At 38.1% G+C, this 26,984-nt stretch overlaps 1 protein-coding gene across 5 annotated transcripts; it reads right to left on the reverse strand.

The window, feature by feature from the left end:
• Positions 1 to 291: 291 nt before the first annotated feature.
• On the reverse strand, positions 292 to 26,095 carry LOC139663151 (T-cell surface antigen CD2-like). 5 transcript variants are annotated; one of them, XM_071541708.1, is made up of 18 exons: positions 25,822 to 26,095; positions 24,188 to 24,343; positions 23,015 to 23,140; positions 22,675 to 22,838; positions 19,747 to 19,840; positions 18,997 to 19,122; positions 17,562 to 17,576; positions 15,883 to 15,903; positions 14,324 to 14,338; positions 13,140 to 13,157; positions 11,956 to 11,973; positions 10,320 to 10,334; positions 8,679 to 8,699; positions 7,038 to 7,058; positions 5,421 to 5,441; positions 3,779 to 3,799; positions 2,206 to 2,259; positions 292 to 1,502 (listed from the first exon to the last, which is right to left on the reverse strand). In XM_071541708.1, exons 1-18 carry the CDS (start codon positions 25,886 to 25,888, stop codon positions 1,450 to 1,452), a joined length of 1,026 nt encoding a protein of 341 aa, XP_071397809.1. In that variant the 5' UTR covers positions 25,889 to 26,095; the 3' UTR covers positions 292 to 1,449. The 5 variants fall into 5 exon arrangements, with proteins under 5 accessions (XP_071397809.1, XP_071397807.1, XP_071397811.1 ...); XM_071541706.1 differs by having other exon boundaries at positions 18,997 to 19,131; XM_071541710.1 differs by lacking the exon at positions 25,822 to 26,095 and adding an exon at positions 25,158 to 25,258 and having other exon boundaries at positions 18,997 to 19,131.
• Between the last annotated feature and the right edge of the window lie 889 nt (positions 26,096 to 26,984).

The raw sequence follows: 26,984 nt of genomic DNA on the forward strand, positions 1-26,984 counted from the left end.
AGGTAGTTTCTAAGATTATTTGTTAGCCTAGGGCTGGGCAAGATAGCTGGCAACTAATAGAAAATTGAAAGACTAAGTTAGATCAAATTGGCAAACATTAATTGGTCAATAATTGTCCATGTAGTGACATGTCGCACTGAGCAGCATATCTAGTGACACTGGCACAGGTCTTTATGTTGAAATGCCACACTAAGAGCCATAAAGTAGGCCTACAAGGAGGATAGATTCAAGGATAGGTTCCTACTTCTGCCAGGAGAGAACACAGTAAGACCTTTACTTTTTTTTGTTTAAACTTTTTATTGAGGAATATAGAGTAAAAAAAAATGACATTCCTGGTATCTGAGACTTTTACCAATTTTCACAACAATTTACTGTTTTAATTTAAATTTACAATTTAATTTTTCACAGCAATTATCTCAAGCATAGGAGGAAACATATATATATAAACACATGAATATAAATGGATTTTATTACAAAATAAACTGAAATGCATGGTTTGATTCTGGCAAACACTTTAGGGAAAAATAGTTTTACAAACATGCATTGAAGCAATTGAACTTACTGCATTGCTAATGAGTTGGCACATTAGCATTTTAGCCTAATTGCATCGAGGTAAGATTTTGGACTTAGGAGTTTACAACTCACTGAATTCAAGGAGATCTGAGCCTGGATGGAAACTTCAATTTTAGACTGTTTACGCAAGTATGTGCTATACATAAAACTACTGAGATGAAGCCGCTATAGAAGTTGTGCTTCAGGAATTATTAAAAGGTAGAGATGTGTTAGCATGTCTTCCTACAGGCTATGGGAAAAGTCTTATATATACAGTATATATACAGTATTTAATTATATTCTCCACCTTTTTTGGTTCTCTCTGCCTCCCTTTGTCTGAAATGAGAAGTTCAACAGTCTTCATGCTTACATTAGAGACCCTGGCAGAGGTTGTAGGTGAGATAACAACTGAGCCTTTGCCTGGACAGTCACAGCTTATCCTCCTGGAATGCATTCATTGGTGTGTATTTGTGTACATTTTTGTTCATCATTATGTTTGCTTGAAACATAAGCATGAAAAAGGAGTTCTGTTACGATAAAACAGCCACCATGACCTTCACTGAAAATAATATCAGGTGCAGGAGTTGATTTAATTTGCTCTCAAATCGTCTGTGCCTTGTGCTGATCCAGATCCTGTATCAATATGTATCTGTTAACACATCTTTAATACATGTTGTTTAGAAAAGTAACACAATATGTGTACTGTAAGCAAACAGATGTATTGAAAAAAAAAAAAGTCTGGATGGCTGTACATTCAGTCAAAGCCACTGCTCCGATGTTAAATCATAGTAAAATCCTACTGTGTAAAATGGTTTTAAGTGCTGTAAAGTAATTTTAATCAGCTGTGACTCTGGTTTGATCCTCTGGCCTGGAAGAAGATCTTCTGGTTGCACACAGTTACTGTTCCTGGTCTGGTGTTGTTTGGCCATCTGCTGTCTTCAGTCCCTCCTCTGCCAAATGATACAAGAAAAGAAATGTGTCACATATAGTATCTGTCAAACAGTGTGTGTTAGTTCACTGCTGTTAACATGGTCAATGTTACAAATGGATAGCAAATCAAAGGATTATAGTACCAGTATGATTTTGCTTTTAGCACACTAAAATCATCATTTGCACTGGTACAGGTATCCCCAATGTCTTCTGGGAGAAAATGACTCCAACATTAAATGAGGATTGAGTGTTCAGATCACACCAGTTATCAAATGCAGTAAAAAAGCCTTTAGCAATTTTTATTTGAAAATGAGAGATACTAAAAAGCAATCCCTTAAGCATGCCTGACGAGCAATGTTTTCAGCACTAATATCAAACCTGTGGCAATGAGCTATCTGTTGAGGGTTTTGCATCGGGTGAAACTGAAGACTGTTCTACCTTAGTGGTGTATTGACTTGAATAGACAGGGAGTAGAGACAGTTATAGAGAGAGTAAATAATTATCTGGGCATATTATAGAGAAATAGGTGGCCTATCCGCTGAATCTATTTTCTTCAGTGTGTTGATTGAATGTTAGCCCTGTTATGGATTGGTGTCAAGTCCAGGGTGTATCACTTGACTCCCTTGTTTCCTGTGACTAGGAATAAGATGGGTGAAGATAATGAATGAATGACTGAATGAATGAACGAATGAATGAATGTGGATAGAATATGTAGTATCTTGCCTTCTGGTTGTCTCTCCTCTGTAGCAGCACTGGTGGCATTAGACTCAGCAGCCTCTGTTCATCGATTAATGATAATGGAAGTTAAGTAATGGTAATTAATCATAGAAAATATTAGAAAAAAGACAGATAGATATGAAACATGAATGATGGCACAATGAAATCATTGCAATTTAATCTGGTGAGATTATAACAGTAGGCTATCATTTCAACCTTAATGATACACAACATCAACCATGAGTCTATTTAAAAGATGAGTAAATGTACCTATGGCCAATAACAATACCATTCAATAACATAAGTATTGGTGTAGTGATCATAAGTTGATTTTGTTTTTTCATGTTTTGTTTTGGCAATTCTGCATTATTATACTGTAGACAGACAGTTGTTATTAGACAGCGGATAACAACAGGAAAGTCGGGGGGTGATGATATGGGTCATGAGCCGGACTCAAACACACAGTGTTGTGTCACAATGTTCAGGCCCACTGAACCAGGGCGCCCCTGTTGTCCTGTTTAACAGGTACAGTTTCAACATAGAGGCCAGACCCATAATCAAAAGCTGGCAGTCAGTTCTTTTGTCTCATATTCATCTTTTGATCTTAAATCTTATTAAATTGTAGTCAGCAGTAAAATGGACCAACTTTAGCTCACTGTCCCTATACTTATACTTTTGACTGTACACTAAAAAACTACTGTGATACTGTAAATGCAGAGTTGCAGAGTTGTAATGTGTGCTCTGCATACAGTATACTGTAACATGATCACCATTGCTGAGAAAAGCAGTACATAACAACATCATCCTTCTTTCCACTTGACTTCAATCTAGCCTTCTCATTTCCTGCAGTAAAACATGATACAAGCTGGATAAACTGCATTTCCACATATATCCTTGGATGTTAAAGTTGGGGTAGGTACGTTTTTTTTATAACCATTTTGGAAATATTTGTTGAAATTCTCTTTACATCCCGACAGCTATCAATAAATCAAATGCTCTGAGAAAAAATCCAGTCTCTGTGACTGTCCCAGGCCCTGTAATCAGCCACTCCAAAATCTCAGGGCGCCTGAATCTAACCCTGAAAACTCAGCTAGTCCTGCCTGCCCGTCAAACTGTAGAGAGAAAACAAATATATCCACAGAAGAGATGACATGAAACAGCTATAATCCAAACTGAATACTTGGACTGGAATAAACTTGTTGTGTAAGGAAATCAGTTATTTTTCCCACTGCGCAAGACCTGTTCATCAGGAAGGAGCCACATTCAGGTCAGTCAACCTGTGTTAGGTAGCCTACTGTAGCTATGGCTTTGACACTAAAACCTTATTCTGCAGCCGTCAGATAAATGTAGTGGAGTAAACAGTACCATATTCCCTCTGGAATGTAGAGCAGTAAAAGTAGAAAGTCTCAAGAAATGGAAATACTCAAGTAAAGTGCCCTTATATAAAAATTGTACATAAGTACAGTGCTTGAGTCACTTTCCACCTCTGCTGGCATTAAAGTTTTCTGTCTCTGTCAGATTTCAGCAACACTTTGAATACATCAATAGGAATAATGGTATGAGTGATTTAGATACCTACCTGCTTCCAGTTGTTTTTTTTCTACAGGAAAAGAAATATAGGAAAGAATATGTTAAAGAAGGCAATATGTATCATATCACAATATGAATAACTGAATAACTTTAATGGTCATTCTTGAGGAACTCTGTTATTTATTCACTTTTGACTACTAGTGTTTCAGTGATGATTTCTATTTATTTTTTAATGATTATGTATTATGATTTTGCGGTAAATCAAATTGACCTCTGGTATTGTAATAAAAACTGAACTGACCTGTACTAACTGTGAATAGTAGGATGTCTGCCAAACTCAAGTACAGCCCAAGTGAAAGTTTGAACCGTAGTTTGAGGTGTAGTCAAGTAGAGGAGAAGTAGAAATGATATGACTCTGTTTCTGTTTTTAAGCCAAGCACCGGCCATTAAAGGAAAAATCCACCCTTGGAAACTCTTCCGTTGCTAGATACAGGGCATATATTTGGCATTCTCAACAAGACATTGCATTAAGATGAGATTATGCAGTCAGAGGCTTGTGTTGCTGGCACATGTAGCAGTTGCACATGTTTTAATTAAACGAAGACAGTCATATTTTCTAAAATAACAGCAGGAGTGTAAGCTAATGAAAAAAAGAGTATTCCCATTTTCTTGTTATTTTATTTCTCAGGAAAGGAGAAATCGTTTGGGAGGGAATTCCAGGAACCTGTGTCCCAGTGTTAAACCCTCCTGCACAGGAAGATTGAAAAAAAAAGTGTTCTTAATTTTAAAGGAATAGTTTGGTATTTTGAACGCGTATGCCCCTAGGTTTCCCCTAGGTTTATATTGCAGTAGAGTAGGAGGGGGCAGCCCGGTTTTACCGGACGGGCGGAGAAGGCGGCTAGCGAAGTTATGGTTTCTACTAATAGGGATCATGATGGAAAACATGTTATTTGGGCCCAGGGTTCAAAATACCAAGCTATTCCTTTAATCTCAAGTTTGTTAAATTGACGCACACAGAGAGAAGAGCGAGACAAGGCGTGGCATCCTTTGCTGTTCACCAAGGTAAATTAGCCTACACTGGCATGCCGTGGTGGAAAAAGTACTCAAATCCTTTACTTAAGTAAAAGTAGCAATACCATAATGGAAAAAGTCTTTATTAAAAGTAAAAGTTCTGCATTCAAAGGTTTACTTAAGTAAAAGTATAGAAGTATTAGCAGTAAAACGTACTTAAGTATCAAAAGTAGAAGTACTCATTCTGAAGAACGGTCCCTTTCAGAGTGTTAAATTATTGATGCATTAGCCTGTAAGAAGTATTTTAATGTTGTAGCTGGTCCAGGTGGCGCTAGGTCAAACTACTCCATAAACTGTTGGGGAGTTTCAACTCTAATTTGCAACATATTTTATGAGCTTATCGTATGTTTAGCATGTAAAACCTTATTCTGCAGCCGTCAGATAAATGTAGTGGAGTAAACAGTACCATATTCCCTCTGGAATGTAGTGCAGTAAAAGTAGAAAGTCTCAAGAAATGGAAATACTCAAGTAAAGTGCCCTTACATAAAAGCTGTACATAAGTACAGTGCTTGAGTCACTTTCCACCTCTGCTGGCATTAAAGTTTTCTGTCTCTGTCAGATTTCAGCAACACTTTGAATGCATCAATAGGAATAATGGTATGAGTGATTTATACACCTACCTGCTTCCAGTTGTTTTTTTTCTATAGGAAAAGAAATATAGGAAAGAATATGTTAAAGAAGCCAATATGTATCATATCACAATATGAATAACTGAATAACTTTAATGGGCATTCATGAGGAACTCTGTTATTCGTTCACTTTTGACTGCTAGTGTTTCAGTGATGATTTTTATTTACTTTTAATGATTATGTATTATGATTTTGCGGCAAATCAAATTGACCTCTGGTATTATAATAAAGACTGAACTGACCTGTACTAACTGTGAATAGCAGGATGTCTGCCAAACTCAAGTACAGCCCAAGTGAAAGTTTGAACCGTAGTTTGAGGTGTAGTCAAGTAGAGGAGAAGTAGAAATGATATGACTCTGTTTCTGTTTTTAAGCCAAGCACCGGCCATTAAAGGAAAAATCCACCCTTGGAAACTCTTCCGTTGCTAGATACAGGGCATATATTTGGCATTCTCAACAAGACATTGCATTAAGATGAGATTATGCAGTCAGAGGCTTGTGGTGCTGGCACATGTAGCAGTTGCACATGTTTTAATTAAACAAAGACGGTCATATTTTCTAAAATAACAGCAGGAGTGTAAGCTAATGAAAAAAAGAGTATTCCCGTTTTCTTGTTATTTTATTTCTCAGGAAAGGAGAAATCGTTTGGGAGGGAATTCCAGGAACCTGTGTCCCAGTGTTAAACCCTCCTGCACAGGAAGATTGAAAAAAAAAGTGTTCTTAATTTTAAAGGAATAGTTTGGTATTTTGAACGCGTATGCCCCTAGGTTTCCCCTAGGTTTATATTGCAGTAGAGTAGGAGGGGGCAGCCTGGTGTTACCGGACGGGCGGAGCAGGCGGCTAGCGAAGTTATGGTTTCTACTAATAGGGATCATGATGGAAAACATGTTATTTGGGCCCAGGGTTCAAAATACAGAACTATTCCTTTAATCTCAAGTTTGTTAAATTGACGCACACAGAGAGAAGAGTGAGACAAGGCGTGGCGTCCTTTGCTGTTCACCAAGGTAAATTAGCCTACACTGGCATGCAGTGGTGGAAAAAGTACTCAAATCCTTTACTTAAGTAAAAGTAGCAAAACCATAATGGAAAAAGTCTTTATTAAAAGTAAAAGTTCTGCATTCAAAGGTTTACTTAAGTAAAAGTATAGAAGTATTAGCAGTAAAACGTACTTAAGTATCAAAAGTAGAAGTACTCATTCTGAAGAACGGTCCCTTTCAGAGTGTTAAATTATTGATGCATTAGCCTGTAAGAAGTATTTTAATGTTGTAGCTGGTCCAGGTGGCGCTAGGTCAAACTACTCCATAAACTGTTGGGGAGTTTCAACTCTAATTTGCAACATATTTTATGAGCTTATCGTATGTTTAGCATGTAAAACCTTATTCTGCAGCCGTCAGATAAATGTAGTGGAGTAAACAGTACCATAAAAGTAGAAAGTCTCAAGAAATGGAAATACTCAAGTAAAGTGCCCTTACATAAAAATTGTACATAAGTACAGTGCTTGAGTCACTTTCCACCTCTACTGGCATTAAAGTTTTCTGTCTCTGTCAGATTTCAGCAACACTTTGAATGCATCAATAGGAATAATGGTATGAGTGATTTAGATCCCTACCTGCTTCCAGTTGTTTTTTTTCTATAGGAAAAGAAATATAGGAAAGAATATGTTAAAGAAGCCAATATGTATCATATCACAATATGAATAACTGAATAACTTTAATGGGCATTCATGAGGAACTCTGTTATTCGTTCACTTTTGACTGCTAGTGTTTCAGTGATGATTTTTATTTACTTTTAATGATTATGTATTATGATTTTGCGGCAAATCAAATTGACCTCTGGTATTATAATAAAGACTGAACTGACCTGTACTAACTGTGAATAGTAGGATGTCTGCCAAACTCAAGTACAGCCCAAGTGAAAGTTTGAACCGTAATTTGAGGTGTAGTCAAGTAGAGGAGAAGTAGAAATGATATGACTCTGTTTCTGTTTTTAAGCCAAGCACCGGCCATTAAAGGAAAAATCCACCCTTGGAAACTCTTCCGTTGCTAGATACAGGGCATATATTTGGCATTCTCAACAAGACATTGCATTAAGATGAGATTATGCAGTCAGAGGCTTGTGGTGCTGGCACATGTAGCAGTTGCACATGTTTTAATTAAACAAAGACGGTCATATTTTCTAAAATAACAGCAGGAGTGTAAGCTAATGAAAAAAAGAGTATTCCCGTTTTCTTGTTATTTTATTTCTCAGGAAAGGAGAAATAGTTTGGGAGGGAATTCCAGGAACCTGTGTCCCAGTGTTAAACCCTCCTGCACAGGAAGATTGAAAAAAAAAGTGTTCTTAATTTTAAAGGAATAGTTTGGTATTTTGAACGCGTATGCCCCTAGGTTTCCCCTAGGTTTATATTGCAGTAGAGTAGGAGGGGGCAGCCCGGTGTTACCGGACAGGCGGAGCAGGCGGCTAGCGAAGTTATGGTTTCTACTAATAGGGATCATGATGGAAAACCTGTTATTTGGGCCCAGGGTTCAAAATACCAAACTATTCCTTTAATCTCAAGTTTGTTAAATTGACGCACACAGAGAGAAGAGCGAGACAAGGCGTGGCGTCCTTTGCTGTTCACCAAGGTAAATTAGCCTACACTGGCATGCAGTGGTGGAAAAAGTACTCAAATCCTTTACTTAAGTAAAAGTAGCAAAACCATAATGGAAAAAGTCTTTATTAAAAGTAAAAGTTCTGCATTCAAAGGTTTACTTAAGTAAAAGTATAGAAGTATTAGCAGTAAAACGTACTTAAGTATCAAAAGTAGAAGTACTCATTCTGAAGAACGGTCCCTTTCAGAGTGTTAAATTATTGATGCATTAGCCTGTAAGAAGTATTTTAATGTTGTAGCTGGTCCAGGTGGCGCTAGGTCAAACTACTCCATAAACTGTTGGGGAGTTTCAACTCTAATTTGCAACATATTTTATGAGCTTATCGTATGTTTAGCATGTAAAACCTTATTCTGCAGCCGTCAGATAAATGTAGTGGAGTAAACAGTACCATATTCCCTCTGGAATGTAGAGCAGTAAAAGTAGAAAGTCTCAAGAAATGGAAATACTCAAGTAAAGTGCCCTTACATAAAAATTGTACATAAGTACAGTGCTTGAGTCACTTTCCACCTCTGCTGGCATTAACGTTTTCTGTCTCTGTCAGATTTCAGCAACACTTTGAATGCATCAATAGGAATAATGGTATGAGTGATTTAGATACCTACCTGCTTCCAGTTGTTTTTTTTCTATAGGAAAAGAAATATAGGAAAGAATATGTTAAAGAAGCCAATATGTATCATATCACAATATGAATAACTGAATAACTTTAATGGGCATTCATGAGGAACTCTGTTATTCGTTCACTTTTGACTGCTAGTGTTTCAGTGATGATTTTTATTTACTTTTAATGATTATGTATTATGATTTTGCGGCAAATCAAATTGACCTCTGGTATTATAATAAAGACTGAACTGACCTGTACTAACTGTGAATAGTAGGATGTCTGCCAAACTCAAGTACAGCCCAAGTGAAAGTTTGAACCGTAGTTTGAGGTGTAGTCAAGTAGAGGAGAAGTAGAAATGATATGACTCTGTTTCTGTTTTTAAGCCAAGCACCGGCCATTAAAGGAAAAATCCACCCTTGGAAACTCTTCCGTTGCTAGATACAGGGCATATATTTGGCATTCTCAACAAGACATTGCATTAAGATGAGATTATGCAGTCAGAGGCTTGTGGTGCTGGCACATGTAGCAGTTGCACATGTTTTAATTAAACGAAGACGGTCATATTTTCTAAAATAACAGCAGGAGTGTAAGCTAATGAAAAAAAGAGTATTCCCGTTTTCTTGTTATTTTATTTCTCAGGAAAGGAGAAATAGTTTGGGAGGGAATTCCAGGAACCTGTGTCCCAGGGTTAAACCCTCCTGCACAGGAAGATTGAAAAAAAAAGTGTTCTTAATTTTAAAGGAATAGTTTGGTATTTTGAACGCGTATGCCCCTAGGTTTCCCCTAGGTTTATATTGCAGTAGAGTAGGAGGGGGCAGCCCGGTGTTACCGGACGGGCGGAGCAGGCGGCTAGCGAAGTTATGGTTTCTACTAATAGGGATCATGATGGAAAACATGTTATTTGGGCCCAGGGTTCAAAATACCAAACTATTCCTTTAATCTCAAGTTTGTTAAATTGACGCACACAGAGAGAAGAGCGAGACAAGGCGTGGCGTCCTTTGCTGTTCACCAAGGTAAATTAGCCTACACTGGCATGCAGTGGTGGAAAAAGTACTCAAATCCTTTACTTAAGTAAAAGTAGCAAAACCATAATGGAAAAAGTCTTTATTAAAAGTAAAAGTTCTGCATTCAAAGGTTTACTTAAGTAAAAGTATAGAAGTATTAGCAGTAAAACGTACTTAAGTATCAAAAGTAGAAGTACTCATTCTGAAGAACGGTCCCTTTCAGAGTGTTAAATTATTGATGCATTAGCCTGTAAGAAGTATTTTAATGTTGTAGCTGGTCCAGGTGGCGCTAGGTCAAACTACTCCATAAACTGTTGGGGAGTTTCAACTCTAATTTGCAACATATTTTATGAGCTTATCGTATGTTTAGCATGTAAAACCTTATTCTGCAGCCGTCAGATAAATGTAGTGGAGTAAACAGTACCATATTCCCTCTGGAATGTAGAGCAGTAAAAGTAGAAAGTCTCAAGAAATGGAAATACTCAAGTAAAGTGCCCTTACATAAAAATTGTACATAAGTACAGTGCTTGAGTCACTTTCCACCTCTGCTGGCATTAACGTTTTCTGTCTCTGTCAGATTTCAGCAACACTTTGAATGCATCAATAGGAATAATGGTATGAGTGATTTAGATACCTACCTCGTTCCCTTTGTGCTGCAGGAAAAGAAATATAGGAAAGAATATGTTAAAGAAGGCAATATGTATCATATCATAATATGAATAACTGAATAACTTTAATGGTCATTCTTGAGGAACTCTGTTATTCATTCACTTTTGACTGCTAGTGTTTCAGTGATGATTTTTATTTACTTTTAATGATTATGTATTATGATTTTGCGGCAAATCAAATTGACCTCTGGTATTATAATAAAGACTGAACTGACCTGTACTAACTGTGAATAGTAGGATGTCTGCCAAACTCAAGTACAGCTGAAGTGAAAGTTTGAACCGTAGTTTGAGGTGTAGTCAAGTAGAGGAGAAGTAGAAATGATATGACTCTGTTTCTGTTTTTAAGCCAAGCACCGGCCATTAAAGGAAAAATCCACCCTTGGAAACTCTTCCGTTGCTAGATACAGGGCATATATTTGGCATTCTCAACAAGACATTGCATTAAGATGAGATTGTGCAGTCAGAGGCTTGTGGTGCTGGCACATGTAGCAGTTGCACATGTTTTAATTAAACTAAGACGGCCATATTTTCTAAAATAACAGCAGGAGTGTAAGCTAATGAAAAAAAAGAGTATTCCCATTTTCTTGTTATTTTATTTCTCAGGAAAGGAGAAATCGTTTGGGAGGGAATTCCAGGAACCTGTGTCCCAGTGTTAAACCCTCCTGCACAGGAAGATTGAAAAAAAAAGTGTTCTTAATTTTAAAGGAATAGTTTGGTATTTTGAACGCGTATGCCCCTAGGTTTCCCCTAGGTTTATATTGCAGTAGAGTAGGAGGGGGCAGCCCGGTGTTACCGGACGGGCGGAGCAGGCGGCTAGCGAAGTTATGGTTTCTACTAATAGGGATCATGATGGAAAACATGTTATTTGGGCCCAGGGTTCAAAATACCAAGCTATTCCTTTAATCTCAAGTTTGTTAAATTGACGCACACAGAGAGAAGAGCGAGACAAGGCGTGGCGTCCTTTGCTGTTCACCAAGGTAAATTAGCCTACACTGGCATACAGTGGTGGAAAAAGTACTCAAATCCTTTACTTAAGTAAAAGTAGCATTACCATAATGGAAAAAGTCTTCATTAAAAGTAAAAGTTCTGCATTCAAAGGTTTACATAAGTAAAAGTATAGAAGTATTAGCAGTAAAACGTACTTAAGTATCAAAAGTAGAAGTACTCATTCTGAAGAACGGTCCCTTTCAGAGTGTTAAATTATTGATGCATTAGCCTGTAAGAAGTATTTTAATGTTGTAGCTGGTCCAGGTGGCGCTAGGTCAAACTACTCCATAAACTGTTGGGAGTTTCAACTCTAATTTGCAACATATTTTATGAGCTTATCGTATGTTTAGCATGTAAAACCTTATTCTGCAGCCGTCAGATAAATGTAGTGGAGTAAACAGTACCATATTCCCTCTGGAATGTAGTGCAGTAAAAGTAGAAAGTCTCAAGAAATGGAAATACTCAAGTAAAGTGCCCTTACATACAAAATTGTACATAAGTACAGTGTTTGAGTCACTTTCCACCTCTGCTGGCATGAAAGTTTTCTGTCTCTGTCAGATTTCAGCAACACTTTGAATGCATCAATAGGAATAATGGTATGAGTGATTTAGGTACCTACCTGCTCTCAATCGTTTTGCTACAGGAAAAGAAATATAGGAAAGAATATGTTAAAGAAGCCAATATGTATCGTATCACAATATGAATAACTGAATAACTTTAATGGTCATTCTTGAGGAACTCTGTTATTCATTCACTTTTGACTGCTAGTGTTTCAGTGATGATTTTTATTTACTTTTAATAATTATGTATTATGATTTTGCAGCAAATCAAATTGACCTCTGGTATTATAATAAAGACTGAACTGACCTGTACTAACTGTGAATAGTAGGATGTCTGCCAAACTCAAGTACAGCTGAAGTGAAAGTTTGAACCGTAGTTTGAGGTGTAGTCAAGTAGAGGAGAAGTAGAAATGATATGACTCTGTTTCTGTTTTTAAGCCAAGCACCGGCCATTAATGGAAAAATCCACCCTTGGAAACTCTTCCGTTGCTAGATACAGGGCAAATATTTGGCATTCTCAACAGGACATTGCATTAAAATGAGATTGTGCAGTCAGAGGCTTGTGGTGCTGGCACATGTAGCAGTTGCACATGTTTTAATTAAATTAAGACGGCCATATTTTCTAAAATAACAGCATGCAGTGGTGGAAAAAGTACTCAAATCCTTTACTTAAGTAAAAATAGCAATACCATAATTGAAAAAGTCTTCATTAAAAGTAAAAGTTTTGCATTCAAAAGTTTACTTAAGTAAAAGTATAGAAGTATAAGCAGTAAAATGTACTTAAGTTTCAAAAGTAGAAGTACTCATTCTGAAGAACGCTCCCTTTCAGAGTGTTAAATTATTGATGCATTAGCCTGTAAGAAGTATTTTAATGTTGTAGCTGGTCCAGGTGGCGCTAGGTCAAACTACTCCATAAACTGTTGGGAGTTTCAACTCTAATTTGCAACATATTTTATGAGCTTATCGTATGTTTAGCATGTAAAACCTTATTCTGCAGCCGTCAGATAAATGTAGTGGAGTAAACAGTACCATATTCCCTCTGGAATGTAGTGCAGTAAAAGTAGAAAGTCTCAAGAAATGGAAATACTCAAGTAAAGTGCCCTTACATAAAAGCTGTACATAAGTACAGTGCTTGAGTCACTTTCCACCTCTGCTGGCATTAAAGTTTTCTGTCTCTGTCAGATTTCAGCAACACTTTGAATGCATCAATAGGAATAATGGTATGAGTGATTTAGGTACCTACCTGCTCTCAATCGTTTTGCTACAGGAAAAGAAATATAGGAAAGAATATGTTAAAGAAGGCAATATGTATCATATCACAATATGAATAACTGAATAACTTTAATGGTCATTCTTGAGGAACTCTGTTATTCATTCACTTTTGACTGCTAGTGTTTCAGTGATGATTTTTATTTACTTTTAATAATTATGTATTATGATTTTGCGGCAAATCAAATTGACCTCTGGTATTATAATAAAGACTGAACTGACCTGTACTAACTGTGAATAGTAGGATGTCTGCCAAACTCAAGTACAGCCCAAGTGAAAGTTTGAACCGTAGTTTGAGGTGTAGTCAAGTAGAGGAGAAGTAGAAATGATATGACTCTGTTTCTGTTTTTAAGCCAAGCACCGGCCATTAATGGAAAAATCCACCCTTGGAAACTCTTCCGTTGCTAGATACAGGGCATATATTTGGCATTCTCAACAGGACATTGCATTAAAATGAGATTGTGCAGTCAGAGGCTTGTGGTGCTGGCACATGTAGCAGTTGCACATGTTTTAATTAAATTAAGACGGCCATAGTTTCTAAAATAACAGCATGCAGTGGTGGAAAAAGTACTCAAATCCTTTACTTAAGTAAAAGTAGCAATACCATAATGGAAAAAGTCTTCATTAAAAGTAAAAGTTTTGCATTCAAAAGTTTACTTAAGTAAAAGTATAGAAGTATAAGCAGTAAAATGTACTTAAGTATCAAAAGTAGAAGTACTCATTCTGAAAAACGCTCCCTTTCAGAGTGTTTAATTATTGATGCATTAGCCTGTAAGAAGTATTTTAATGTTGTAGCTGGTCCAGGTGGCGCTAGGTCAAACTACTCCATAAACTGTTGGGAGTTTCAACTCTAATTTTCAACATATTTTATGAGCTTATCGTATGTTTAGCATGTAAAACCTTATTCTGCAGCCGTCAGATAAATGTAGTGGAGTAAACAGTACCATATTCCCTCTGGAATGTAGTGCAGTAAAAGTAGAAAGTCTCAAGAAATGGAAATACTCAAGTAAAGTGCCCTTACATAAAAATTGTACATAAGTACAGTGCTTGAGTCACTTTCCACCTCTGCTGGCATGAAAGTTTTCTGTCTCTGTCAGATTTCAGCAACACTTTGAATGCATCAATAGGAATAATGGTATGAGTGATTTAGATACCTACCTCGTTCCTGTCGTTCTGCAGGAAAAGAAATATAGGAAAGAATATGTTAAAGAAGCCAATATGTATCATATCACAATATGAATAACTGAATAACTTTAATGGTCATTCTTGAGGAACTCTGTTATTCGTTCACTTTTGACTGCTAGTGTTTCAGTGATGATTTTTATTTACTTTTAATGATTATGTATTATAATTTTGCGGCAAATCAAATTGACCTCTGGTATTATAAGTGGAAGTGAAAGTTTGAACCGTAGTTTGAGGTGTAGTCAAGTAGAGGAGAAGTAGAAATGATATGACTCTGTTTCTGTTTTTAAGCCAAGCACCGGCCATTAAAGGAAAAATCCACCCTTGGAAACTCTTCCGTTGCTAGATACAGGGCATATATTTGGCATTCTCAACAAGACATTGCATTAAGATGAGATTATGCAGTCAGAGGCTTGTGGTGCTGGCACATGTAGCAGTTGCACATGTTTTAATTAAACAAAGACGGTCATATTTTCTAAAATAACAGCAGGAGTGTAAGCTAATGAAAAAAAGAGTATTCCCGTTTTCTTGTTATTTTATTTCTCAGGAAAGGAGAAATAGTTTGGGAGGGAATTCCAGGAACCTGTGTCCCAGTGTTAAACCCTCCTGCACAGGAAGATTGAAAAAAAAGTGTTGTTTATTTTAAAGGATTTGAACGCGTATGCCCCTAGGTTTCCCCTAGGTTTATATTGCAGTAGAGTAGGAGGGGGCAGCCCGGTGTTACCGGACGGGCGGAGCAGGCGGCTAGCGAAGTTATGGTTTCTACTAATAGGGATCATGATGGAAAACCTGTTATTTGGGCCCAGGGTTCAAAATACAGAACTATTCCTTTAATCTCAAGTTTGTTAAATTGACGCACACAGAGAGAAGAGCGAGACAAGGCGTGGCGTCCTTTGCTGTTCACCAAGGTAAATTAGCCTACAATGGCATACAGTGGTGGAAAAAGTACTCAAATCCTTTACTTAAGTAAAAGTAGCATTACCATAATGGAAAAAGTCTTCATTAAAAGTAAAAGTTCTGCATTCAAAGGTTTAAATAAGTAAAAGTATAGAAGTATTAGCAGTAAAACGTACTTAAGTATCAAAAGTAGAAGTACTCATTCTGAAGAACGGTCCCTTTCAGAGTGTTAAATTATTGATGCATTAGCCTGTAAGAAGTATTTTAATGTTGTAGCTGGTCCAGGTGGCGCTAGGTCAAACTACTCCATAAACTGTTGGGAGTTTCAACTCTAATTTGCAACATATTATGAGCTTATCGTATGTTTAGCATGTAAAACCTTATTCTGCAGCCGTCAGATAAACGTAGTGGAGTAAACAGTACCATATTCCCTCTGGAATGTAGTGCAGTAAAAGTAGAAAGTCTCAAGAAATGGAAATACTCAAGTAAAGTGCCCTTACATACAAAATTGTATATAAGTACAGTGCTTGAGTCACTTTCCACCTCTGCTGGCATTAAAGTTTTCTGTCTCTGTCAGATTTCAGCAACACTTTGAATGCATCAATAGGAATAATGGTATGAGTGATTTAGACACCTACCTGCTTCCAGTTGTTTCTTTTCTATAGGAAAAGAAATATAGGAAAGAATATGTTAAAGAAGCCAATATGTATCATATCACAATATGAATAACTGAATAACTTTAATGGGCATTCATGAGGAACTCTGTTATTCGTTCACTTTTGACTGCTAGTGTTTCAGTGATGATTTTTATTTACTTTTAATGATTATGTATTATGATTTTGCGGCAAATCAAATTGACCTCTGGTATTATAATAAAGACTGAACTGACCTGTACTAACTGTGAATAGTAGGATGTCTGCCAAACTCAAGTACAGCCCAAGTGAAAGTTTGAACCGTAGTTTGAGGTGTAGTCAAGTAGAGGAGAAGTAGAAATGATATGACTCTGTTTCTGTTTTTAAGCCAAGCACCGGCCATTAATGGAAAAATCCACCCTTGGAAACTCTTCCGTTGCTAGATACAGGGCATATATTTGGCATTCTCAACAAGACATTGCATTAAGATGAGATGATGCAGTCAGAGGCTTGTGGTGCTGGCACATGTAGCAGTTGCACATGTTTTAATTAAACTAAGACGGCCATATTTTCTAAAATAACAGCAGGAGTGTAAGCTAATGAAAAAAAAGAGTATTCCCGTTTTCTTGTTATTGTATTTCTCAGGAAAGGAGAAATAGTTTGGGAGGGAATTCCAGGAACCTGTGTCCCAGTGTTAAACCTTCCTGCACAGGAAGATAAAAAAAAAAAGAGTTCTTAATTTTAAAGGAATAGTTTGGTATTTTGAACACGTATGCCCCTAGGTTTCCCCTAGGTTTATATTGCAGTAGAGTAGGAGGGGGCAGCCCGGTGTTACCGGACGGGCGGAGAAGGCGGCTAGCGAAGTTATGGTTTCTACTAATAGGGATCATGATGGAAAACATGTTATTTGGGCCCAGGGTTCAAAATACCAAGCTATTCCTTTAATCTCAAGTTTGTTAAATTGACGCACACAGAGAGAAGAGCGAGACAAGGCGTGGCGTCCTTTGCTGTTCACCAAGGTAAATTAGCCTACACTGGCATGCAGTGGTGGAAAAAGTACTGAAATCCTTTACTTAAGTAAAAGTAGCAATACCATAATGGAAAAAGTCTTCATTAAAAGTAAAAGTTCTGCATTCAAAGGTTTACATAAGTAAAAGTATAGAAGTATTAGCAGTAAAACGTACTTAAGTAAAAGTATAGAAGTATTAGCAGTAAAACATACTTAAGTATCAAAAGTAGAAGTACTCATTCTGAAGAACGGTCCCTTTCAGAGTGTTAAATTATTGATGCATTAGCCTGTAAGAAGTATTTTAATGTTGTAGCTGGTCCAGGTGGCGCTAGGTCAAACTACTCCATAAACTGTTGGGAGTTTCAACTCTAATTTTCAACATATTTTATGAGCTTATCGTATGTTTAGCATGTAAAACCTTATTCTGCAGCCGTCAGATAAATGTAGTGGAGTAAACAGTACCATATTCCCTCTGGAATGTAGTGGAGTAAAAGTAGAAAGTCTCAAGAAATGGAAATACTCAAGTAAAGTGCCCTTATATAAAAATTGTACATAAGTACAGTGCTTGAGTCACTTTCCACCTCTGCTGGCATTAAAGTTTTCTGTCTCTGTCAGATTTCAGCAACACTTTGAATGCATCAATAGGAATAATGGTATGAGTGATTTAGATACCTACCTCGTTCCTGTCGTGCTGCAGGAAAAGAAATATAGGAAAGAATATGTTAAAGAAGCCAATATGTATCATATCACAATATGAATAACTGAATAACATTAATGGTCATTCTTGAGGAACTCTGTTATTCATTCACTTTTGACTGCTAGTGTTTCAGTGATGATTTTTATTTACTTTTAATGATTATGTATTATGATTTTGCGGCAAATCAAATTGACCTCTGGTATTGTAATAAAGACTGAACTAAACTGAACTACCTGTGAATAGTAGGATGTCTGCCAAACTCAAGAACAGCCGAAGTGAAAGTTTGAACCGTAGTTTGAGGTGTAGTCGAGTAGAGGAGAAGTAGAAATGATATGACTCTGTTTCTGTTTTTAAGCCAAGCAACAGGAATTAAAGGAAAACTCCACCCTTGGATACACTGTTATTTATCATCAGTCTGGGATGTTCAGTGCTTTCCAGGAGTTATTTTGTGTTGTAATTAACTTTTTCAGTGTACCTACTTTCCCTCAACCTGCCTCATCTACTTCTACTGCAGTTAGTGATTTGCTATGTTTCCCAAAATGACTTTCAACAATCTCCAGAGAATGGGCGTAAACTTGTTGCTTTCAATCAAATATAAATATAGCTAGCTAGCCAACTAGTTAGTGAACATTTGGGTGTGTCTGTGATAGCGGCCCTTAGTAGTTAGTGGTTACTGTCTAGTAGACTATAGCTGAATGGCTTCTGTCAGTAATTCTGGCTCTTCTACGATGGATTTCTTCCTGTATGATTGTTGAACGTCTTTGCAAAATGAGAGTCTAGAAAGAAGCCCTTTGCTCTTTGATTCTGAGGGACGGACACCAAAAGCTGATGTTTACCGCTGACGTTTTAGATCGCTGACATTTTTTCTGCTATCAATACCTTGCCGCAACGTCATGTTGTTTACATTTGACCAGTTTTATACAGAATTTTACAGAATAAGAACAAGACTAAGAGTCTAACAGCCACAAAACATTTAATTTTGTGGAAGCGCCCCTGCCGGTAATCAAACACAGGTCTCCTGATTGAGAGTCTGCAATCTAACTATCTAATCTAAGGTGAACAATAACAACAAACAAATACAAGGTACATCACCAATAACTGTTTTTTAACAGTATTAAAGTGTTCAGGGTGGATTTTCTTTTAAATGTTCAACTTTCACTCCTCTGTCTGAGAATTCTTTAATAAGGATTTGGTTTTAGACTTTTTACTGCTGGGAGGATTACTTATCTCTGTTGTAGAACCACACTCCTGGAAGATAATCCAAGACTAGACTAATAGCATCAGTCAGATATACAGAAATACCAAACACAAATGAATATGAATAATGTCAATGAAAGGCAAATAATAATAATATTAATAAAATAAATACATATCAATTCAGTATAAATAAATACAGTATCTCATGGCTTCCCACCTGCTCTCCTTTTGTATATGAGGATCAGTATCAGCATCAGCATCAGCATCAGCATCAGCATCAGCATCAATATTACTACTCCCAGGGAGATGCGGAGTGAGAAGATTGTGTCCTTCAGTTTCTGTTCTTCAGACTCTACAGAAAAATAACAACAACAACAAAACAAGTTTGTTTACATGGACACACTGTGCTACTGTAGTTAATAGCTAATACCCCAATTAAGATCTTATTGGAGTTTGTTTTTGTGCATATTCATATCAAGATAACGGGTATTCCTGTATACAGAAATAAAAAGAATATTGTCCGTTATATTGTCAATGTCAGTTATTCAAATTTATAATTAGAATTATGATTGCTAAAATGTTAACATATTCTATGGAATTAATTATACAATTAATTCGAATGTTTTATGTTTACGTATACTCAGTGTCAGGGGATATTTTGACATATGAAGTCTCAGTAACAAGTGCACTGCAAACAAAAGGTGTTTAGTCTTATATTCAGTTTTAAAATCTTTTTTTTGTTTTTTGTTGCAATTGTTTGGAATTGTTTCCAATGCAGTTTCACGATTTTCCTTGAAACAAGTGTCAATATCTTGAAACAAGGCAGAATAAGGCAGATCACTGCACCACTGTCAAGAAAAAACAGGTTGATTCATTTTTTTTTCAATTAAGAAAAATAAGATTTTAAGATTCAATACTACATTAAATGTATTGTTAAAGTGGATATTTTTGCAGTGTGGTAACTCACTATGGATGAGGGGGTTCCTGATGGGTTCACTGCTCTCCAGACTGACTTGGTTCTCCAGTATACAGCTGAACATGGTATCGCTAAAATCCTCCTCCTATAAGATGAGTGAAATAGAATTAGTTAAAAGCCACCCTGCTGCCCAAATTGGCAAATTGGAAGCATCCAAAAACCATACAGATCTCTCCCTAAACAACCTTATGTAATATGCTCTGTTGAGAGGAATTGCTTAGACACAGTGCATCGATATAAAATATATAAAATATATATATATATACATAAATATATATATACATATATATATATATATATAAATATATGTACACCTCACTCCCCTCTTCCAGTCCCTTCACTGGCTTCCCATCTCTGCTCGCATCAAATGTAAGACACTGGTACTCGCCTACAGGGCAGCGCATCAAACCGCCCCCTATCTACAATCACTGGTCAGGTTCCAAACTCCAGATCATTCGCTCGGCTCCTCCACCCTTGCAGGTCACCTCGCCCCTCCATCGCTATGCGGACTCAGAAGTCGCTCATCCCAGTCGTGACTCTTCTCTTCCCTGGCACCACAATGGTGGAACGAGCTCCCCCCTTCTGTCAAAACGGCTGAATCATCTTTCACCGGAGACTGATGACACATCTCTTCAGGTTACACCTGAACCCCTCTTGGGGTAACCTATCTATCATGTAACAATCTTTTTACCCCTTCTACTTTTAATAAAATATATATATATAAAAAAACTCTCTGATTCTACAAATGCTACTTATTACCTCCGCCAAGGAGGTTATGTTTTCGGTGCCGTTTGTTTGTTTGTCTGTTTGTTTGTCTGTTAGCAGGATTACGGAAAAACTACTGGCCCAATTTTCATGAAACTTTGTGGAAGGGTGTAGCATGGGCCAAGGAAGAACCCATAAAATTTTGGAGCAGATCCGGATACGACTCACGAACAAGCAATAATAGCACAAACCTTGGCGGAGGTCTGCGCTCTCCCGAGTCCCCTTCTAGTTAGGGCCAGAGCACAACTTCATATTGTATTTCGTTTGTGGAATTATTATTTTTCCTCCGAAAGAATCAAATTTTTGAGGGGCTAAATGTGCTCGAAAAGTTGCGAAACTTTGCACACACGTCAGAAGTGGTGAAAAATTATATATTTTATGGGTCTTGCGCATGGGCGTGGCAAAACGGCTCGATAGCACCCCCTACTGAATTTCAACGGAGTAGCCCTCGCTGTACGTTTGTCCTAGACGTACGAAACTTGGTAGGCACATGTATCATGTCCAGACTTAAAAAAAGTCGGCAGTACCATGTGCCTAAAACCAACAGGAAGTCAGCCATTTTGAATTGATTGTGACATTTTTTGGCATTTTTGGCCATTTGCAGGGGTCGTACTTTAACGAACTCCTCCTAGGCGGTTGATCGGATCCACGTCAAACTTGGTCAGCGTGTAAAAATGACCTGGACGATGAAAATTTATCAAAAGCTTGAGTTTTGGTCACACGCCGTGGGCGTGGCGAGGCGGCAAATTTCCTTGTTTCGCCACGAAACAGGAAGTGGGTTGTAACACCACTGTGCATGGTCAAATCTGGCCCAAACTTCACACGTTTGATGAGAGTCCAGGCCTGAAGACATCTACTTGCCGATATTCGGTTATAGTCATAGCACCACCTACTGGCAACAGGAAATACCATGTTTTAAACTTTGCGGTGCTTCTCGTAGCGGGTTGACCAGATCCACCTCAAATGTGGTCAGAAAAGCCATAGGACCATGATGACGCTCAGTGTTGAAGATCGGGAGCTTTCGTCGAACGACGTTGCCCTGGCAGCATGGCGAATTTTGATGTTTCGCCATGAAACAGGAAGCTGCGTTAACTTGAGTTTACATTGTCCGATCTGCACCAGATTTCACATGCTGGTCCAGAGTCCAGGCCTGAGGACATCTACAGGCCAATTAGGAGTCATAGGCATTGCGCCACCTACTGGCAACAAGAAGTTGCGTGAACTTGAGTGTACATTGTCCAATCTGCACCAGATTTCACATGCTGGACAAGAGTCCAGGCCTGAGGACATATACAAGCCAATTGGGAGTCACAGTCATTGCGCCACCTACTGGCAACAGGAAGTAAGCCTTGTGCGACAATCACCACATGATTTACATGGAATTTTCATGGTGTGGGCCACGTCAACCGGTCGGTGTCCAATAACGACGCCGCGGCTGCAACACACCCCGACTGCAGCACACCCCGACTTGCACACAGCTGTGAGGGCCCGCTCATCACTGCTTGTTCCTATTGATTCCTTCATCAGCTACTGAGGCTTAGCTGATGAAGACTGTGATATACGGTCGGTTTGACTACTGTTGACAAAATGTATTGATTGTAAGTCGCTTGGACAAAAGCGTCTGCTAAATAACGTAATATAATGTACAGTATATATAAAATTCCAGAACTTTTCCATCACTGTCCATATATAAGTCAGAGTGCTTCCATGACCTGAAATTGTTATTCCTTCCAGGTTTGTTATTGTTTTTCAACTCAAAAAAGGTCTAAAGGGCTTAACAGGCTGGTGAAAAACAGCTGAAAATCACCAGCTAATGCAATGAATGTGTGAAACAAGTTGGAAAATACATTCTGCTGTGTTCCTGTAAAGTGACCCATTTTTTTTAATTCCCTGATATTCTGTGACTTCCCCAGAGAATTTATCAAAATCCCTGACTTTCCCTGTCTGGAAAACACTTCTCAAAATTCCATGATATTCCAGAAATCCAATGATCAATGGGCATTGGATTGGGCAAAAAAATTCTGATTGTACAAATGCTACTTATTCCTATTGAAGGCTTAGCTGAGCTGGCCATTCACTAAGTCTCACATGGACAGAAAGAAACACAGCGGTACAAACGCACACACTCTGTCACCAGCATTGCCATACTCGTACCTTTGTAATTTTGAGTTGCTTGGGTAACTCAATCTTTATCGTGTCTCCTGTCTTCCAGCTGTAGCTGACTGGTTCAGCCTCTCTGGTGTCTCCACCACAGCTCAGAAGACAGAAGGTCAACTCAGCATCACACCATGTAAAGACGGTGGGTTTAGAGACAGGAGCTGTTGTTGAGAAGAGGAGAAAAGGCTGTTACAATCATGATGACTCTGTCTCAGATGCAAATTTTTGTTTTCACACCTGATGTTAAAACCAAGTGGTGAATTCAGGGGAAAACAACACACAACTCCACATCACCCACTTGATGAAACTGGCCAAACTGCCAACATAATACACTTACAGATGACACTGAGTTGAGTCTGGCTGGTGGCTTTGTAGTTGATCTCTGCTGTGTACAATCCACTGTCTTCTCTGGTCAATCCTGTGATCCTCAGCTCTCCAGTTGAAATGTCCATGTCACCGCGACCTTCAAATATGCACCAACATGGTTAGGGTTAGCTTCTCACCATGAAGTTATTACTATTATAACTAAGACTCGGGAACAAAGACCACGCCTCAAGCACACATTCAATTTCCTGCTCCACCCTATTTAAATGCGCCTAACCATTACCTTTTCTCTCTCTCATATGTGTCAGTTCTCTCATCCCTCCCCCCAAACCCCTTTTTTCTGTCTTTCATGCTCTTCCCTCTCAGTACAGGAACCACAGGGGCAAATGATGGAGCCAGAAGACTCTCCATCAGCGAGACAGTGCCCCCACCCTGAGCCTCAATTCCCTGGTTCCTCAAGCTAACCATCAACCCCAACTCATCCGACCCCTCGATTCATCCCTTCATCTCGACCCCTGATTCATCCCTCTACCCTCGACCCTTGTTTCATCCCTCCATTCTCAACCCCTCTTTCTCTCAGTGAACCGCTGAAATACATCTCATAGTGGTGTGGTCTTTGTTAGTGAAAGAGTTCTTAACCATTATTTGACCGTTATTTAACCAGGAAACCTGACTAAAACACACAGTTGTCCAGTACAGCCACAGCTTTCTACTGTTGGCCACTAAGCAGCTGAACTGGAGCAGTTTGAATTTGAAAGAAGAAACAGCCATAAAACACTTAAATAATGTTAAAAAAAATAACTAATGGTATATTTCTTATTCCTGTGGATAACCAGCCTAATATCGACGACATGATGTCATGCTGAGATATTTCCAGAGCAGCAATAATGGACTTTAACATCAGAAAATGTTTCAACTGCCTAAAACAGCAACAGTAAATATCAGGTTTTGATGTCAGTCCCTCAGAATCCAAGGGCAAGGGCTTCTTCTCGATTGCGTTTCATTCACCACTTCCACTCAGACTTACCCAACTGCTCCAGGAATTTGAACTGAGAGTTTCTTTCATTCACAAATAAATCTAACCCTAACCACTGTGCCATTTAGCATAAATCTGAGAGAAAACAGTTCATCCCTCCCATCCCCCTGTTAAATCTGAGCTGAAATCAGCCACTGTGTCTCAGTATACCTTTGAATTGACGGTAGGAATCCACCTCCCTTCCATCCCACTCCATGGCAATGTCAGGTCCATGTTTCCACTCTATGCTGGTGATGGAGCCAGTCAGAGAGGACAAGTCTGGACTGAGGACAACACTGTCGCCTACTTTCTTGTAGAGTGGTTCTTCTGCAAAGACAAAAAAGTATGGATGCTGTGATATTTTAAATTTGAGTGTTAAGTCCTTGTGCTTTGGCAGTGTCAGGTGGATTGGAGCAGAAACACTTTGCTTCTCATCAACTAGGTAAACATCCAACCTGGTTTTAGACTTAAAGGCATGCCTTGAAATTTTGACTGTCTTCTGATATTTTTCTTCATCAGGCTGTTGTAACATAAAGGGAGAAAAAGTTTCAGCAATTGTACTTTAGTGATCCTAAAAACGGCTTGTTAGCATGGCCATCATTCCTCCTTGATACTGAAACACTGAAAGAGTCTCATTCAGGGTTAAAACCTTTTTTTTTTTTTTTTTAAACTAGTGACATTAAAACAAGTTGACTTGCATTGGAAAAGTGAAATCATCTCAACACATAGGAGATATTTCAAGGCATTTTAAGAAAAACAATTTAATACTCAATATTACATTAAATTATTTCTTAAAAGTTTTTGCGGTGTCTATTCTTTTCTTTTCTGTTCTGTTCCATTATATTATGTTCAAATGTTTTCTATTCTATACTGTTCTATTCTATTCTATTCTATTCTATTCTATGTCAAGCCACAGTCAATCTAGATTCAGATCATGGCCTACAGACTAGTGCAGCCTGTGAGTTATTGTCCTGCTGTAGACTAGACTACTTCATCTCTAATCTGATCTTCCTACCAGCAGACTGGGTGCGGCCAGCAGCAGGGAAATGGAAAATAATTACACTGCAACACAACATATTGCATTCACCTGGGGGAAAAATTAATGACTTATTTTCTCATAATTCTGCGATAACAAACTTACTAAATGCTGATGATGATGTGTGCTTGTAGAGGCGCATTTCACGTGCACACTGATGGACTATTAGTGTCTGAGGGGCATTTTAAGAGCGTGTATGATTTTAGTTCAACTGTGAGCCTGACTGCGTCTTGAGTCACCTATAGCTATACAGCTTGAATACTTTTCAGACGCATAACCTTATATCCGTGAAGCAGAGGCCATATTGGCTCAACTGATGCTGGAGAAATAACACAATGTCGAGGCCTGTCAAGCTTTCCACCTGAACAACCCTTAAGTCCCAAGGTGCCTGCACAAAGTCGATGAACTTGACAATGCCATCTATATTACTCAAAGACTCTAGTATCTGCCAATGTCTCAAACCAAGACGGAAAAAAAATACTGGATTAAATTAAACAGCTGTGTCGTGTTGGCCTTCCGTGAAATGCAGCTCTACAAGCACATCATCATTTCCACCCGGATGTATCGAGACCGATATGTCAAAAAATGTCATTAATTCATAAAAAAAAAAAATATTTGAAAACCGCAGATTTTTCGGGTGAATGCAATAACTTCCGTACAGTTACACCCTTGAGTGTAACCCTTCACATATTTAGCTACTCTACACATATAGGATATAGGCCTACAATAAGCCTGCTCTCCACAGGCTGTAAAATCAATAGAAACTTACGGGAAGCTGCGCTCAGCGCGGCCAGCAGGCAGACGAACAACCCGGTCAGAGTTACAGAAGGCGACATCCTCTTCTCTGTAATCTACTGCACCGGCAGAACCGGAGGAAATCCACACTTGTGACGGACTGACTTCTGAACCCAGAGAAACATGTCAAGTGTTTAAAAGTTTATAAGATCAGGCGATGCAAAGCCGTGAGAAGACTGCGCATTAGAGGCTGATTAAAAGTGAAAGTGAGAGTAAAAAAGGCAGTAGTATATTACAGTGTGTATATATATATTACAGAAATGGAGTAAATATGTCATGTATTTAAGAGATTAAAAGATTTTTTTTTTTTAAAAAACAACAACAACAACAACAACGTAGAGAGAAACAGACTGGACACGGAGGAGGTTAATCCAAAAAGTGAAAGTGAAAGTAAAAATTGCAGCCAAACTCTGTGTCTCCACCCCCATAGTAGGTGGAAAATAGTCCAATAAAGTCACTGTAAACTCACTGCTGAGCACCACAGACACAGCTTAAGTCCTGTAGGAATATTACAGTGATACACAGTTAAAGAAAACACAAAGTGCAATAAGGTCACTTTAACTCAGTATTGAGTAACCACAGAAGCAAGTTAAGTCCCTATAGGAATATTATAAATATTGTAATATTCCATTAAGCCATAGTAAATGATCTTGGACAAAGATGAGCTTGTGTCTGTTAGTTTGAGAGTATAAAAGGTATGATCAAAATCCTAAAATCCTGCATGAATCTGCATTCCGTAGAGCTAATACTGACATGGCACAATACTCCTATCACTTGAGAGGTTAATTCAGCATGAAGGGATTGGTTTGAGACTTCTTCCTCACGTTAGGATTGATGCTCCACGTTGTTCATCACAGAATTCTATCAAAGTCTTGGCTAAAAGCATCATGGGAGGTTCATTCCACTCAAAACTTGTATCTCATGCTGTGAGCTTTCATAAGATGGCTATTAACCAGGTAGAGCAAAATTATGAAGTGAATTTGAGTGAGTTAATTAAGGAAGCTTTGATTCAAGAATGCAGATTAATGGAAATACATTAAATAATCCTTATAATAGTAACACATAGGAAAAACGATTGTTGCTCCTTGCATTGTAGAGGATTCATTGGAAACACAGCTAATGCATCAGGAAGGTTTA

The sequence above is a fragment of the Centroberyx affinis genome, unplaced genomic scaffold, assembly GCF_046629955.1.
Source record: "Centroberyx affinis isolate AG114_WGS23_722 - 3 ecotype Tasmania unplaced genomic scaffold, CSIRO-AGI_Caff_v1 ptg003932l_1, whole genome shotgun sequence".
Taxonomy (NCBI): Eukaryota; Metazoa; Chordata; class Actinopteri; order Beryciformes; family Berycidae; genus Centroberyx; species Centroberyx affinis.

Coding starts and splice junctions, on each gene's coding strand:
- LOC139663151 (XM_071541706.1), bottom strand. CDS start 25,888: ATGTCGCCTTCTGTAACTCTGACCGGGTTGTTCGTCTGCCTGCTGGCC. Junction 19,132..19,746: donor CAGGAACCCCCTCATCCATA/GTGAGTTACCAC, acceptor ATTTTTCTGTAG/AGTCTGAAGAACAGAAACTG. Junction 3,800..5,420: donor AAAAAAACAACTGGAAGCAG/GTAGGTGTATAA, acceptor CTTTTCCTGTAG/AAAAAAAACAACTGGAAGCA.